Genomic DNA, 17,025 nt, shown 5'->3' on the forward strand with positions numbered 1-17,025 from the left:
CAGCTCTCCCACAGGGTGGGGACAGCAGGAGCTACCAGGCTGCTGCTGCCCTCCTCTTGTGCCTGTGCCCTCCCAGCCCTGTTTTGTCCTTTGAATTTTCATAACTGCACATACAGATGTTGAAAAACAGCAAAATAACTGATAAAATATGCACCCACTATAAATTCATGAGCAAGGTAATGCAAGAGCATCATTCCAACATAAGGGTTGTTTTCTCCTTGCCTTTTTAATTTGAAACATTCAGAACAGTTTGAGAGTTTTGACATGTAATCAAATCCTGACCTGTTTTCCACCAAATTGCAATTGTACAGCCTTGGCTTAATAATAAATAGCCATCTGGAGGGGGGTCAGAGCAAATCCTCATCCATTATGTAACTTGAATTGGTTTATACAAGGAGAAGGGGATATTGTATCTTAAGCCTTTTAAATAAGGGATAAATGCAATACCGGGAATTTGTTGATATTATCTCATGCTGAATTTTAAATTGCATTTCAAAGTGCAGTATTTAAAAATGAGGCTGTTTATTTGATGGGATTATTTCATTTGGTGTTTCTGGGAGCTGTAGTTGGTAGGGATGCCCATGGGCTGTTCCTCTGGGCTTGGATGTCACTGCAGGCAGTGGCTGTTGTGATGGGCTTGGTGGCTGTACCCAGGTGAACAGGAGGAGAGCCTTTCCAGCCAGAAAAGGAAGGAAACAAATTATTTGCCAGAGTGAACAGAAATAGTTGTGGTTTAAAATCTAAGCTCTCCTATACTGTTCATGAAACTTAATCAAGAACTCCAAAACCAGCTCCTTCTATCACTGTTATTTGCTATTACTATTACAGCTGTTATTTACTAGCCTGGGAAGGATTGTCCCAGGTTGTGGTTTTTTTTTTTTTTAATAGGAGGAAGTTCCCTCTAGGCTCCCCAAAGCAGCTGATATCCTTTAAACTGCCAATAAATGTAGTACCTGGTTGTCAGGGCAGTGCCAGGCTCAGAGGTCATGTCACACTTCACTCTGCCACCTCGGTGCAATGTGAGCCCTGGTTGCCACCTCCCTGGGGTTTTGTCACCCTCTGGGAGTGAGGCTGGGCTGCCTTACAGATGCACAGACAGCAAATCTCACCTTGACATCTCAGCAGTGCTTTGAGAGGAGGAACTGGGTGTTACTGGAGCCTGTACAGCATAAAGAGAGTGAACTCTGATCTTGGTGACTTACAGATAAAGGTAAGTTCATGTTGTGGAGTAGTTCCAGTGAAGTGCTGGGGTGCAAGGTGCCAGCTCTGCAGTGGGAACAAAATTCAGGGATTTTGCAGCAATAGGGGCAATACAGAAGTCAGATAAAAATAGGTCAACTAAAAATATACTGCACATCAACAGGTCTTGTGCCCAAGCCTGAAACATGACACGTTGTCTGTCGTTAGCCCCCAAAACCTATCAAGAGGCCTCGTGCCACAGGGGCAGTGACAGAGCCTAAAGGATTAGTGCTGCTCACCTGCTGCTGCCATAAATGTGGCCCAGGAAATACTGACTGGAAATTGTTTCCACATGATGACACGTGCCCAGTTGGAGGAGAGCACCAAAGCCCTCTCTCTGTACTTGGCGTGTAGATGGTTGTCAGGCACAGGACCAAGGTTCAGAGACCCCCTGAAGTGCTGTCACTGCCATATGCATTGCCCTGTGTGGGGTCACAGCAGGATTCGGCTAAAATCTGAGTGCTGTGGTTTGTGCTGCCTTGTTCTTTCCCTGAGGAGGCAACTGCAGCTGCAAGATGGGCATTTGCACAGAGCTGCTCTGTGCCAGGTGCTGCTGCACAGGAGGGTGACATGGTGTGTGACAGTTCTCAGCTCCTGGAAGCAGTCACAGAAGTGATGAATCCAAGAGATTCATCCAAGAGATGAATTTAAGCTGTGTGTGAAGGACCTGGTTTTAGTGGGAAGTCTCTGGGATCACGTTTAATTCATCTAAGCTTATTTTAAAAGTATCCAGAGCCACGTTACCAAATCCTGCCCTGATGTGCAGACTCTTCCTGCCCTCCTGGTTGCTGGACAAGGCAATGTGAGGGGATGTGGCCACTGCTCCTCCTTAATGCAGGAGGACCTGGAGCTTCACCACCAGCAGCTCAGGGCCAAAGGAACTGCAGGGAGAGTGATCAAGGAAATTACCAGTAATAACTTTACACAACTAAGAAATATATGTTCCTATATCAATACAGAAAGAAAAAGTCTAACGCATGACACTGAATGTTAATTGTCTCTGAGTCTCACGTAATATATACAGAATTTAAGGTCAATGTAATTAGCTATGCTAATAATGTAATTAGCATTCATTTAGAAGAAAAGATCCTTGGACATTTGACAGCATTTAAACCTTGAGTTGATTGTTCAGAAATAGCTACCAGGAAAAAAAAATCAAGTGAATTTAGGGAATGTCTGAAAAATTCAAAATATTATGAAATCCAACTATTACCTCTCTTTCATTCCCATGCATACGTTCATATGGAAATAACCCCTGCAACTTTACAATTCTCATTTTGCATGAATCATTACAAAGGCCAGGTTGGACGAGGCTTGTGCAGCCTGGTCTGGTGGGAGGTGTCCCTGCTCACAGCAGGGAGGTTGGAACCTGGTGATCTTTAAGTTCCCTCCTAACTTTGACCATTCTGTGATTCTACAATCATTTATTTGCAGGGTAGATTATAATAATTGGTATTCACAGAACATACTTGAAACAATTAGCAGCAGCATCAGTTTCTCTGGAGAGCGAAAGTAAGTGAATTTGTGCTTCTTTTGGGGGTTTAGCATGTTCTAAGCTATTGCTGGCAGTTGGTGATGCTTCTAATTGTCCATGTAACGCATGGAATATTTTTACTTTGAGATTGTTCAGTGCTTTTGTAACCTTTTCATTATTAAAATTAACAGTTCAGAGCACCTGCTGAACTAGCAAAGACATTGGTGCTCAGTTAAAAATAAATCAGTAATGCTGAGGTACACTCACAAAACATGAACTTTTTGTTATCTGTCAATTATACAATCTAGTGTAGATTGTATACATATATAATCTATATATACCCCAGGAGGGCTGTTTTCTTGCACACACTGAATGCAGCCCATATGCAATCTCTTAGTGGCTTTTGCTTTAAATGTAAATGTCAAGATTATTACAAGGCTATTTTTAGATATTATCACACTATACAAATCTTCAAAAGTATCTTTTCCTTTTCCCCCAACCCTCTGGGCTTATCTGTGTGCCTTCTCACTTACAGCATGATTTCAAAGCATTAAGCCATCACAAAAAATAACATGCTTTCTGGGGTTTCAAGATAGATTCTTTCATTGTTGTGTAAATGAAACAAAAATAACCTGAGTCTGAGGAAAACCTTTTACTGAAGTAAGAGCTTCTGCATTTTGCTGTCATGGGAGTGGTGAGGTGCTCTGTGTAACGCCTTGCAAAAATGCCCATCAACTTTTACATTTTGGATGAGGATTTTATAATCCAGGTAGATTTTCTTCTGCAGGGTCTTGCTGCCCCTCAGGCTGAGGCTGCAGAAGGGGCTGCCAGAGCAGCCTGGCCAGGGAGAGGAACTGGGTTGTTGGAGCTCAGGAGGCAGATCATGGGCTCAGCACAGTGAGTGTCTGGAGCCTGAAGCAGCTGCTCTGTGGAATTGCTGGCGAGAAGGTTGGCACTGCAATGGGAGCAGGCACGGTGCTGCCACTGCCTGTGTCCATCTGTAGCACCACGTGCAGCGTGCAGCTCTGGGCATGCCAGTAGGAAAGCACCCGTAAATGGATTCAAAATAGCAAAAAAATAACATCATTTTGGCAAAATTTTACTTGTGACATTCTTTGTCATTTGGGGTGTGTTATAAAATGGGCTGGTTTGTTGAGGGAAGACAGGGGAGTTCTGCCCTTTATTCTTTGCTCCACATAAGCAGGAGAGGGGTTACCAGAGGTGGTGTAACAGAGATACAGGGCAGGGCTCTTGCAGAAAGAGCTGTCTTCCCAGTGTTGATTACATTGGGATCTTTTCTCATGGTTTTGAATTATTTGAAATAATTTTCTGATGTCTGTGACTATGATATATCATTGAGATCATGGAAGAGGAGCCATTCCTCAAGTGTTTAGGAAACAAAACTTGCTATGAGTGTTCATCTGGGTGTGCAGTGGGTGAGAGAAGAGGGAGAACTGTCTCTTTATTTTCCTTTTGTAGCTCTGTATCCTAAGAGGGGAGGTTTGTGTCCAAAAATCCAGGACAAAATAAAATTTCATCTATTTGAATACTATGTAATATAATTCATTATAGAAGTACTTAATTTTATTAATTTTTAAATAATTCATATCACTTTTCCCAAGCACTCTACAGGCCCAGCTGGACTGGCTGCCTGGACTGCAGGAAGGGGTTGCCATCTGCTGGCAACCACCCACCCCAGCCTGGAGCAGGAGTGTACAGGCTGATGCAGCAGGAGAGAAGAATTTTGGGCAGTGGGACCTGACTCCTGATGCCCTGGAGAAGCTGGATGCCTTCCTATGATCCCAACAGTTCTGTCTAACCTGAACAGCAAGAAATGTGCCATGGATTTTGTGTACCATGGATGCAGGTGGGTGTGTGGCTCCTGGTGAGGAAACAGCCTGAATCTGTTGCAGTGACCAGATCTAACTGGTGCCTGTGATCTGTGGCTGCTCTGGAAAAGAAGAAACTAATTAGGAAGTTTTGGCCCCTGTTGTTGTTATTCCATATTAGGTCTGGCTTCTGAGGTGCAGAAAGCAAAACCCAACACATTTGTGGAGCTTAGTCTGGGGCAAGATGTGTTCTCAGTGAAGAACCTGCAGAAATGAGAAAGGCAGGGGAGGATTTAAGTCAAATAAACATCAAACCTGTGTTTCTACCTGTAGATGCTGCTCCCACCTACTGAGCAGCACAAGCCAGTGCTCAGTCCCTCTGGAGCATCTCCTGCCCACAGGCACTGGGCAGGGAGGGTCAGGAGCCTGGGGCATCTCCTCTGCCCTCCAGTGGGATTCACTGGAACAGGGGCCACCCCAGAGGGAGGGAACACTCAGCTTTCTCAAAGCCCCAAAACACTGGGTATATCCTTCCTGGGAAAAGTCTGAAGTACTGAAGCATATTTCATTTGTTTAAAAATAAACTGCAAAGCACTAAAGCATCTGTAGTTTATTTAAATAAAACCTCCAACACCAAACCCACAGGTGTTCCGTGGCTGTAGCTGCAGTGCCCCAGCCAGGGGTGCAGTGGAGCCTCCTCGGGGTTCCCTCTTCAGCTGAAGTTGTCCCGCCTGTCGCAAGAGGGAACTGCAGCACAAGGGTAGGAGCTGCTGCTCCTCACGCTGCCTTTCCCTGCAGGACTTGGCGTTTCCAGTGCACCTCTAGCTAGGAAAGCTGCCCGTGTTCTTTCTGACAAATAAGGTTTATTATTTTCTTTAGTCTGTGCGTGGAACTGTCGAGTTTAGAATGTTTTTGAGAAGTTTATCTCTGGATGGATAAGATCTGGTTACATTTTAGTAGCTTTTTAAGGCTTGCAAAGCTTTTGTTAATTGACTTGTTTGTTATAGTACTTATTAAAGCATATATTTTGCCCAGCATACAGAATTATTTTTAGAAGGAAAATATAAGTTATAGAAAAAGAAAGGAACAAAGATCCATCTCATGTTCTCCCACAAGCAGGTGGACAGCAAAAGGTCATCTCCACAGTTGTAGAGAATCCCAGAACCACCTGGAAAAGGAGGGAGAAAATGAGTTGTCTGCAGGACACAGTGGACCATGGAAGAGCCCCTCAGGAGGATGGTGTCAGCTTCTGCATGGAGATCCTGTGGATTCAGCTGCTTTCAGAAGTGGTAAGTTTGCAGTGTGCAGAGCTCTCAGCTGGGACCATTTGCTGGGTCTCTGCTGCCCTTGCTATGCTTTTGCTTTATCAGAGGGTTTTTTTCAATTCTGGTCTTGAATTTTGTCCCCTTTCAGTAACTACCGACCTAGCCCAGGATTGCTGGTTCCAGTTTTTAAGAAAAGGGACTCCTCCCATGTACAAATAAGAGCAAGGCTTCTGTAGGTGTTTCTGCTGGGCAAGGTGCAGTTTAGGGTGGGTGACTTTATGGCACAAATTCCAAGGCTTGGCTCATACTTTGTTATATTGTTGTTTTCTAATATATGGGAAAATGTAGCATGAAAGATTCTGAAGAAACCTTTCATTTTGCTCTAAATAGAGCAATGAAATCATCTTGCTCCATTTTAATCAATGTTTATGGTTAACTGGAATAATCAGATAGAGAAATAATTTATTTACGTCTTAGATAAACACAGCATTTTAGAAAGCCTTTCACAATTTAAGTTAATGAATGTATCCTTTTTTCTTTAGCCAGTTTGTGTTTGCTATTGTATCCCTTGCTGGCATGATCCAATGTTCTCTCAGAGGACACAGATCAAATAAAAAGGTTTTCAGCCTGTGTATGACTTTGCCCAGCACATGAGCAGAAACCACCCAAGCCAGCATTTGTTTTTGACTGCTGTATCTTCAGCCTAGTAAGTTGTTTTCAACCAGGAAATTCTGGGCTGAACCAAGAACTGGGCCACTCACCACAGCTGAGTGGTTCAGTTATTTGTTTTTCAGGAGTTAAGATGAGGGAACAACCAGTTGCTTCCATCTCTTTGTCTGGCTGTGTCCAGGGCATCCTGGTAAAACCCACGTGCTTGAAAACAATGGTCCCCAGTTACTGGGTTGCTACAGGTGCCCCATGTTGGGACATCACACCTTGCTCCTGTCCTCCTGCACTGCTGCCTCCCCACCCACTCCTCCGAAGCCCACTGGGCTTAGCAGCTTGTCCAGGCTGTTGAGATTCAGTGCAAATTCAAGCAACAAATTACATTTCTTTAAATTGTGAGGAAAATGCCAATTTTCCTTTGGCTGACACAGTAAAAGCCACACCAACAGGTTCCACTAATGTATAAATTATAAAAGGCATCCTGCAGAAAGCTGACATTTCTTAAGTCATAGATCCCACCATGATTTATGTAGGATGGGTTGGGTTTCCTTCCTGAATAATAATAACTGCAGAGGAAGAAATTCAGTGAAGTTTTAATGTGAAGGCTCTGACCTGTGTCCTGGGCTGGTCTGTCCCTGGGGGGTGCTCAGCACCCTGCATGCCCCTGAGTTCAGCTCAGGTGAAGGGCACAGGACCCTCAGGACTGGGACTCCAGAGTTCCCTCCCTTTCCCAGCACCCAGATGGACCCTCCTGCTCTCCCCCCTGTGTTGCTGTGGCTCTGGGTGTGCAGACCAGGCTGGAAACCCTGCCCAGCCCACCCTGCCCAGGCAGCTCTGAACCTGTCCTGCTGGAGCACAACGTTGGGGTGACCTCTCCATCATCTGCAGCTCAGCACTGAGAGACCCAGCTGAGGTGGCTTCTCATAAATTATGTGCCAGGCAGATTTATTCATGGCAGGTATCAGTGTGCCAGCTAGAAGGGGATTTAACCCCTGGGCAGCCACCGAAATGAAACTACACAGAGACTGGAATGGGCTCCTCAGGGAAGCGGGAATGGCACCCAGCTTGGCAATACTCAAGAAACATTTGGACAACACCGAGTGTTGTGAATTTTGGGGTTGTCCTGTTCTGGGGAGGGAGCTGGACTTGGTGATCCAGGCTGTCCGAGGAGGCGGTTGAGCCACCATCCCTGGAGACATCTAAACAGGCAGATGTGGTGCCAGGGGACAGGGCTGAGTGGTGGAGGTGGCAGAGGTAGGGTGGTGGTTGGACTCGATGATCTTGAAGGTCTTTTCCAACCAGAGTGATCCCGTGAAAGACAAACCCCACAGCATTATCATGTTATTTTTAGAGACCGGTGGGGAACAAATCCAGGAATGGCACCGCACATGTGGGTGTCCACACTGAGGGTGCTGCTTCTCCGTGAGGTTTACAGCTTTGTATCAGGTATCCCAGCATGCAGCTGAAGCCCTCTGCCAAGAGAAGTGACACGTGTAACCTGAGCCCTAGGACAGAGTGTGTGGAATTAAATATTTAGCAGCTTAATAAATGGAATTTTTCAGGTATTCAAGTGCAGAGTTATCAAATAAATCAACAATCGGTCTTTATGTTCATGAGGTAAATGTGAGGAGAAGTAATCTCTGGCAATTTCTAAGGGAGCTTTCAAGTGCTAAGATTGGTGTGACTAATAATGCCTCTCATTTAGATGAATTTCCATGCATATATGTTTTGTGAGTGCAATAATCTGATCGTTTCAGTCTGCAGGTCACAAGAGAGTATGGCAAAGTAATATAACAATTCAAGGCAAATAAACATAACTTTTGATTTGCTAGTAAATCAAGGTTGTGATTTTTTTAAAGGGAAGAGCTCAATTGAAAGAAAGAAATGTGATTTTTTGAAAATCGGTACCAATATTTCAAAGCTATAAAGATTTTATTACTTGGAGCATTCCTGTTGTGAAGATGAGTTGGTATGTCCCTCTAATCTAAAGCAGTGTAGCCTACAGTTATTATACAAAACTTACAGGATTTGTAAAACTGAAAGCATTTCTTTGCCAGTCTACTGACTGCTCATGTGGACTTCAGATGTTAGAAGCAGGGATTACAGAAATACAGATTTGACCTCCTAATCCTTGGTGTCTAGCCACTGGTGAACTTGTGAGGATTAGAATGTACTCAAAACATATTAGCTATTTAAACACTGAATATTGCCAGTTTTCTTTGCAATTGTGGGTGATTTTTTAATGAGGTGTCCTGACAGTTGCTTCCTGAATGTCAGACACTAAATCACTCCAACTCAGCACAAGTAGCTTAGCAAGGGTACAGATGATGCTGTTACCAAGCAGATACTTGCTTTCCCTATTGTATTCCCAGCATTCCCCAGAGGGGACTGTGCTGCGAAGAAATTCTGTCTCTGGTACAAAAGAGGAAGAGTTTGCCTCTTACTGAGCTGATAGATGATTGTTTATAGCTGAATCTTTCCCTAACACGTTGTCTAAGAAAGCGGCACCAACTCTGGGAGAGGGAACCTGGAGCTCGGGACGCCAGGATGTCTGAAGCCCAGATGTTTGTCAGGGCTCTGTGTCTCTGAACAAACACAGCCTGGATTCCTGCTTCCCATGACACCCCATGAGTACAACCACACGACGGGGTGGGCTGGGGGATGCTCTGGTTGCTGATGTTAGACCTGTGCCCATCTTTGCTATGGGAAAGCAGATTCCCAACGCCATGTGGTGCCAGTGTCTCTGTAAGCCTACGTGACCAGTCAGCTGTTAAAGAGCTGTACAGATACATCTCTACTTGTGTTGGCTCGACTCTTCCTTCTTTTCTTTTGGATTGGGCTCTGGCTTTAATTGCCCCCTTGCCTGGTACCTTTTGAGGGCTGAGCTGTCAGTGCCCCCATGCTGGGGGTGGGTGCTGGGGATGCTGTTCCATGTGGCAAAGACTCTGGCTGGCACAGCTGCGCTGATGGCTCCCCAGGCCTTCCCTGGCCACCAAGGGGTGCAGAAACAGCTAAATGGCTTGGACAAGGCTGGTGTCAGGTCCTTCACACCATGGCAGGCTCATACAACTCTGTATGACTGAAGGAATAGCCCAAGGACAGTGCTCAGTAGAAGAATGCACTTGGTGATATGAGGGGGGATACTTGTGAGCACAGCTAGGGACAATGTTCCTCCCAGCTCTTCTCTAAAGCTTTGGCACAAAACCCACCCAGCAGCCTGCAGAGGGTCTTGTCTCTCCCCAGGGCCAGTGGCACGTGCAGCCATGCTGGGGGGCAGGGGTGGCAGAGCTGCCAGTCAGCCAACCAGTCCCACTGCAGACTCTGCTTTTTCTTTTTATGAATTTTCCTTTTTTTTCTTTTGTTTGTTTGTTTGTGGTTTTTTTTATTGTTTTGTGTTTTTTTTCTTTGTGAAGTCCCCATGGTTCTAATGAGGAGAAGTTACTATTTTCTAAAACATCAGTATTGATTTCCCTTTAAAATTGCTTTCTCTTCTGGAAGGACTTGCAGCCCTCTGAGCTTTACTCTCTTCCTCCTCCTAATTTTGGCCTCAATTCACTGAAAGCACTGAAGGCATTTAAAGCATTTCAAGTGCATTCCTAGCTTGAAGCAGTTAATGGCACTGAAGTCAAGGAGGTTGCTCACAAGACTGCCTTAAGTGAGACAAATGTCTGAGCACTTCAGTGAACTGGAGGCTGAAAAAGAGATCTCCCTTCTGACCACAACTAACCAGAGTCTGACTCTGTCCATGGAGTGTTTCATCATCCTGGGGCAAACACAGAGGGAAAGGCATACAAAAAGTATAGTGTCATTTGAAACACACAAAAAAAAGGAGGGAATTGTTTTTCTTGTGTATCATTATTCAGCAGGCAAAAAAGTAGGTGCTTTTTGCCACGAATCATCCTTGAGTTGTTTCCTAAGCATTGTTCACTCTCCTTGTTTTTTGTATTTTGAAACTGTCCCTCTGCTTTTTTTTTTTTGGCTTTTGGACTGAGATCTATTGTAGAATTTATGTCTGCAGTTTATTCCTCGGTTCCAAACAGATGTATTGTTTAAAATAATGTCTACATTGTTGCAGTATTCTGTGCTGCAGTTAAAACCTCTGCATCCTGGACCTCTGCTTTGGACATGCAGAACAATCCTTGCTGGGGTAGCAAAACTTGTGAACAGCAGTGACTCCTGTCCTTGCTGAAGGCAACCAGGCCTGGAAAGGTCCCAATCTGTGAAGGTCAGATTGTCTTGTTGGGAATAACGTGCTTCCTGGTAGAAACTGTTTCCATTAGATCAGATGTATATCTATAGTTAGCAGAACCAAACCAGAGAGGATTCTTAGGGGAGCAGCTGTGCAGCCAATGAAGCTGTTGTATCAGAGAGGTGGTTTTTACAATAAATCTGCTACACAGGGAACAGAATCATAGTTCTTTTTGCAACAAATTGGATCTTACTCTAAAAACCCTGCTGTGCAGCAAGGCCAGATAAAGAACATAAAGCTTGTGTTATCATTCTTGTGTCTCAAAATGGCAGGAGACACTGACTGCGTGTGCACGGCATAATGTTACACAGCCCTGAGCTCCATTTCAAGACTATACCCCTTTTGGATAAGCTGTAATGAATTTCCTTTTGTTACATGGTGCTTGGGGAAGCATTTTTAAGGAGAACCATCTCGTTCAGGAATGCAGAGGACTGGTGAAAGCCAGAAGTGGAGACATAACTAGGCACTAGTTGCTGCCAGAGCTGTCACAAACACTGGGAAACCAGTGGGAAATTCTAGGAAGTAGCAGGTCCCAGAAATTCTGCTAGTTCTGAGATTGCTTAAATTTATGAAAAAGTTGTTACCACATGATTGCTGTTAATTGGTAGGCAGCAGTTTCAGGTCCCAAAATATCCTTTAAGTCCTGTGCTAGGGGAAGTGGGAGTCTGAGCCTTTAGCCAGAAGCCTTCCTTCTGTCTGCAGAGACTGACAGGTATGGACCTGTGTTAGTGGGCAGACAATAAAGCTCTGTGTTTCTCTTCTATCTACAGAACTGGAAATAATCCCTCAAAGTACCTGCTTTGAAGTATCTCATTGTACAGACAGAAACATGAGAACCTGGGAGGCAGTGAGCACAAACGGAGGAACAGGTTGGTCAATATATTGATTGCAGAAATTGATGAAAACTTCTCTAGGTGACATGACTTGGCTGCAGTTATTTTTCTGTAATTGATATCTAAGAATTCATGCCAAACTCAAAAGACCAAAAAATGGGGGCTGTTTACAGTATGCAATGAAATCAATCCATACACAGCTAAATCATCACTGATCTAAACCAACTGCCTCCAGAGAAGTTTTGCCAGAGTTGAAAGCTGCTCGGTCACACAGTGGGTGTTAGCATGGTTTCTAAGGTACTGATCACAGCAATACAAATAATTGTATTTCAAATATTCCACGGCCATTCGTTTTTTTGTTCATTCCAGATGAAAGTACTCTGCAGATGGATAGAAGTCCTCTAGCCTGGGGCCCAGAGTTTCCATTCATCCATCTAGGACAAAAAATATTTTTCCTGTAAAAATAACCAGACACGTAATTGCATTTCCTAAGGATATTTTGAAGGCTGCCTCTCCCAGCTGTGTTGCAGGGGTAGCATTGAGCATGTCTCTGCACCCTTCTGCTCTGCCTCTGCAACCACAAACTGGGCAGGGAATGGAGAAGGGATCCCTGGAAAGCAGCTCCTGTGTTCAGGAACAGACCCTTCCTTGGTAGGAAGGCATGTCCATTATAACCAGTTCTAGTCCTTTCAAAATGAAACACTTGAGTTATGAACATGCTTTAGAACAAAAAGATCATGTTGATATGAAAAGCCAGTATTACTTCCACATGGTGCTCTAGAATCCAACTTTGACTTAATTCTTTTTCTTCAGGCTGTCTGACATGAAAGCTCTAAGGAAGAAGCAATCTCCACAGTCACTGGAAGAGAGGAAGCAATTCTAGAGAAAGGTGATAATTGAAATTTATTTTTTAATGCAAAGTATGTAATCTTTAATGCACAAGCACATAAGAAAGGGATAATCCATTTTAGAAGATCTGCAGTGTTTCTGAGCCCTGTCTTGACTTCTGGGAGACCACAAACAACTCTTCTGGACTATACAAACATCCAGATTAGATCACCTGAAAACATCCTGTGCATCTGCTATATGGAATGGCTTCTGAACAGCAATTTGTGTCCTTTTCCATTTTAGAAACACACAGGAAGAGTCCCCATTTCATTTAGTACCTACACACAGCTCTGAAATGGGGTCTGTGTAAGCTGAAGGTTAGACAAAATGTCCTCCTGTCCCTGAAAAAAAAGCACTGGGTGTTAGGGCTTTTTGCTAACACGTGGTGTACCTCTGTGTCCCTCTGAATGTTCTGCACAGGACTTCATTTCCTTAATTAACTTTGAGTGAGTTTGTTACGCTTATTGGTTGAAAACTGGCCAGGATCACTCCATGGGATCATGATATGGAGCTCTCCTTTTATGTGATACAAGCTAACATGCAGCTTGTCCTCTGGCAATTGTCTCCATGTGTTTGCTCTTCTGAATTGGAGACTGCAGTTTGCAGTGATTTATCCTATTTAGGACAAAATAATTCTCAGATTATTTTAGGAATGTTCCTCCCTTGAACTTTGATCCTCACTACCCACAGGAGCAATGAAAACCCGAAGACTCTAGATGTACCTCTGTGCTTTGGGAGGTACAAGATACCTGGGGATGCTCAGCAAGCAACTAATAACTCTAGAAACACATATACAAGTGTTACTGAATGGGACTTGGCTTGGTTTTGTGATAGGAGAGACAAGAGGAGAAGACGTGGGAGAGCAGGAATGAACCGGATCCCTGTCACGCTCTAGAAATGTGGATGCACATAAATATTATGTGAACTTACCACGGGGTCTGTCATGGCTGTAAAGAGACCACAAAGCAGTTTTTGCCCTCTTCAAAAAATTGTTTTCTCTGAAACAGATGTGCAGTTGCAGGAATAGGAAGAGGTAACCTTGAGCTCCTGCCTTTTTAGACAATTGGATGCCAGCAGCCAAGCACTGGCAGCAGGGAGCACGGCAGCTGCAGCATGTTCCAAATATTGCTCTATTTAAAGCATCCCGAGGCTCACAAGAACAACTGCAGAGACAAATCTCAAAACTTGCCAATAAAACCAGCAGAGGGGGGAATGGCAGAACGAGGTAAGATGCACAATTAGATGTGAATGTAACAATGTATTATTTAAATTCATCAATCTGAGCAAGGTAACATGGAAATACTCAGCTATTTGTATTGCGTGATACACTATATGTTTTACTTTTCAGTAACAAAGTGTACTCAGTTTAAAAGCTAATTCAATTAACAAGTTTAAAGTAATTGGGTGCCTCCCATATTTCTGAATCCTACCAGTTTTTGTAGCTGTGATTCTGAGTTATGTTTGACAGTGTTTTAAATCCACCATCTGTGTTGCTGAAATCTGAGTGTAAAGCCCAGGTGAGTGTATCCTTAGTTAGATTTTAACCCAAGTGGCAGTGCTAATTGAAATTTTAATAATGATCTTTTCACTATAAGCACATTTCCACTTACTCCGAGGAGATAAGGCATCTTATAAAAATACCTTTTATATTAATTGTCATTTTCTATTTGATTCACTGTGAGAGGTTTGGATGGTGGAACGACTCTAAGTTTAAATGAGGTGTCAGCTGTGTACACAGTTATTCAGGTAGTACTTTTCCTTGTAAAAGTAACTTTTTTATACAGCTTCATAGCTACATTAGAAGTTTTTAAAGACTTTTATCTCACTTTTTTTGCACCTTTCCCACTGGTATCTAAGAAGGACAGTGGAATTCTACTGAACTCAGATACAACAGTTACAGTTACAGTTCTGGATAAAATGTAAACCCCAGAAAAAAAGAAGATGGCAATTAGCTGAAGTTTATAAGTAATTTTTGGCTGTATTTAGCTTGGAAACCTGGGCTGCTGTGTCCTGTAGTCGAGAACTTGCTTTAACTCAAGTCTTGGGGTACCTGTCCTGTTACACATGATCTCATGGTAATTTCTGTTCTTGAGCTATGACACACAAGTTCTCCCAATGGCTCCCATGAAGCTCTGTCCCTCAGAGCCAGCTGCTTGCTGCCTCTCAATATGTGCCCAGCATTCCTGCTGACCCATCAGGACTTGCCTGCCTCTCCGATCTTACTGCACTGAAACTGGGTTCATGTAACAAAGCACCAGGTTCAGTAGACACCAGGGAAGGCAGCACACACCTGCCAGACGTACCCCAGCAGGATCCAGCCCTTTATTTGTAATAGGACCTTTAGGGGGAAAAAAAGCAAGGAAGGGGAAATGATTCCCAACAGGAGCAGCTTTACCTTGCAAACTATCAAAGGGATAAAAATCCTTACATGAAACAGGGACTTCCCTATGGCAAAAGGACACCCAGTTTCAGAGCAGGATTTTATCTTTTTGCTCTGTGGTTGCTTGTTTTATATTTCAGTGGCTGCACAAGCAGATTTTCTATCTGTATGTTCTCCCTTCCCCTCTTGGTAGATGCACCACGTAGCGTCCCCGTGGGACGTGTTGGTGGTGTGCCTGGCTTTAAAAGAGCAATCTGCAAAACCTTAAATTATTGAGTAACCCTCCCAAGTCTGTCTGCTTGATGTAAACCCTGCAAGGTGTTGTGAATAGTTTTACATTATTCATTAATCCCTTCAAAAACCTGGAAGTCTTTTTAACTGCAGAAAGATGTGCTTTAAAATGTTGCAATATATGTGTAAGTAATGTGATCCCAAAGGTTGATGGGCTGCTCTCTGGACAGCTTCTGTCATTTGTAGGGGACTGAGAGAAGGGTCTTTGAAATTCTGATGCTGTACAGATCTGTATGAAGGACTAGTCCTGCTCTCTGCATGCTCCTTGGAGAGCCATGGCCTGCACTGGACTACATGCCTCCATGTCATGTTTTATCTTGTTCCAGTACTAGTGGGCACTCCAGGCAAGATGTCACATTTGTGACATTTTCTGACTTGAAAGTGGGGAAAGCTCTTGCAGTGGGTAAATCCATCAACCCAAAGTGCCCGGTATCCCTGTAGGGAGAGGGTAGGAGAGGGATGAGTGGGGCACCATGCACAGAGAGCAGGGAGATGAGCTGTGCATCCCTGACCCACTCCTGGCAAACCTCCCTCCGGGGTGTGGGAGCTCATGCAGCATCCCCTCATTGCAGCCCCCAGGAACACTGATACCAAATAATCACAGTATTTATCATTTACTGTCTGAATCTAATGAGACTTCTAACAGGTGCTGCACATGTGAGGGATTGAGTCCTGAAACTGCCAGGACAGCTGCTGTCAATGAAGTCCAGTACAGATGTTGTCCTGGTGACCTGTGGAGACCAAGGACAGAGCCATGCTCTGTCTCCTCCCTGTGCCCTGCTGCTTTTGGAAGTGCTAAGCCTTGTACTGATCTGATTGCAGACACCCCAGCACGGAACTCTCTTGGGGCTTTTGCCAGAATTGTCCCTCGAAGGCCTGCCAGGGTGTGGTGACTCCAAGATAAGGCAGCCCAGCTCACTGCTCTTTTTGCTCTGTGACAGTCCTGGTTTATTTCATGTAGTTAATTCAGTGTCAGTGTAAGGTGGCCTTTCTGAAAAGACCATCTTTTCTCTTTCAGCCCCATTCTCACGCCTTGTTGTACCTCTGCTCCTTGCAGTTGGCTGGATTGTGGGTTGTGCACTCATGGTTTACATTGTCTTCTCCTGATGGAAGTAAGTGCCTTCTGCATGTCCTACACCACCCATGCTTTCTTTGGTTTGTACTGTCAGCTTTTAAAATGTTTGTTGTTTTTTTTTACAGGACAGAAGAATTTACAGCTGTGTTCATTAGAAGAACCTGGAACTGAAACTGAAATTTCTAATGACTGCAATGTGTATAAAATGAATTCTTTTTAATATCAACACTGTAAACATTGTGTACACGTTTTATCTACAACAAAGGTTTGAAATGCTAATTTGAATAATCAGACTGATTTCCCAGCTTTCAAATGGTTTGTTATTGAGCAAGAAGTTTTTGGAGTAGGTCAGAGACCTGCTTGTTCTCTAGCCTAGCCTGTGGGCACCTAGAATTTTAGCAGTTTTGGAAACACTATTCCCAGAGTTTGTGGTGCAATAGTGGATAAAAAAGTGAGCGAAGCTAATCTGTGAGATGGGCCCAGCTGGAGAGGCATGTCAACGTATTTGGGAAAGTTTTAAGTGAATTAAGACAAATTTTAAGTTTCGTAGTTAAAAAAAAAATCTTAAATATAAACCCCAGGGTGGTGGGTACAGTGCCCCTGCCCGAGAGCTGAAGTACTAGTGTCTAAAGAAGTTTTCTGAAACTACATTAACTGCCTCTTTTTAAAAAGCAAACAAACAGTCACACAAGCACAATCATTCATAAATCAAGAAAAGTCCTTTAGAGCATAAAAGGCAGACAGGGAAAGTTGCCTGGAAGCAACACATCCTAAAATGTATGATTTGGACTTTCTAAATCCTAAACCATTTGTTTTTTATTTAATAGTATGCAGAT

At 43.8% G+C, this 17,025-nt stretch overlaps 1 protein-coding gene and 1 long non-coding RNA gene across 2 annotated transcripts; both read left to right on the plus strand.

Moving 5' to 3' along the window:
* The first annotated feature begins 5,705 nt into the window (after positions 1-5,705).
* On the plus strand, positions 5,706-12,438 carry LOC127387840 (uncharacterized). Its single transcript, XR_007890221.1, has 3 exons — positions 5,706-5,831; positions 11,493-11,591; positions 12,369-12,438. It is a non-coding gene; the product is annotated as an uncharacterized LOC127387840 (long non-coding RNA).
* Positions 12,439-13,536: 1,098 nt separating this feature from the next.
* On the plus strand, positions 13,537-16,477 carry STRIT1 (small transmembrane regulator of ion transport 1). Its single transcript, XM_051626639.1, has 3 exons — positions 13,537-13,668; positions 16,133-16,226; positions 16,315-16,477. The coding sequence occupies exons 1-2, from the start codon at positions 13,557-13,559 to the stop codon at positions 16,219-16,221; spliced, it is 201 nt and encodes a 66-aa protein (XP_051482599.1). The 5' UTR covers positions 13,537-13,556; the 3' UTR covers positions 16,222-16,226; positions 16,315-16,477.
* Positions 16,478-17,025: the final 548 nt, after the last annotated feature.

Source organism: Apus apus, chromosome 8 (assembly GCF_020740795.1).
Source record: "Apus apus isolate bApuApu2 chromosome 8, bApuApu2.pri.cur, whole genome shotgun sequence".
Lineage (NCBI taxonomy): Eukaryota > Metazoa > Chordata > Aves > Apodiformes > Apodidae > Apus > Apus apus.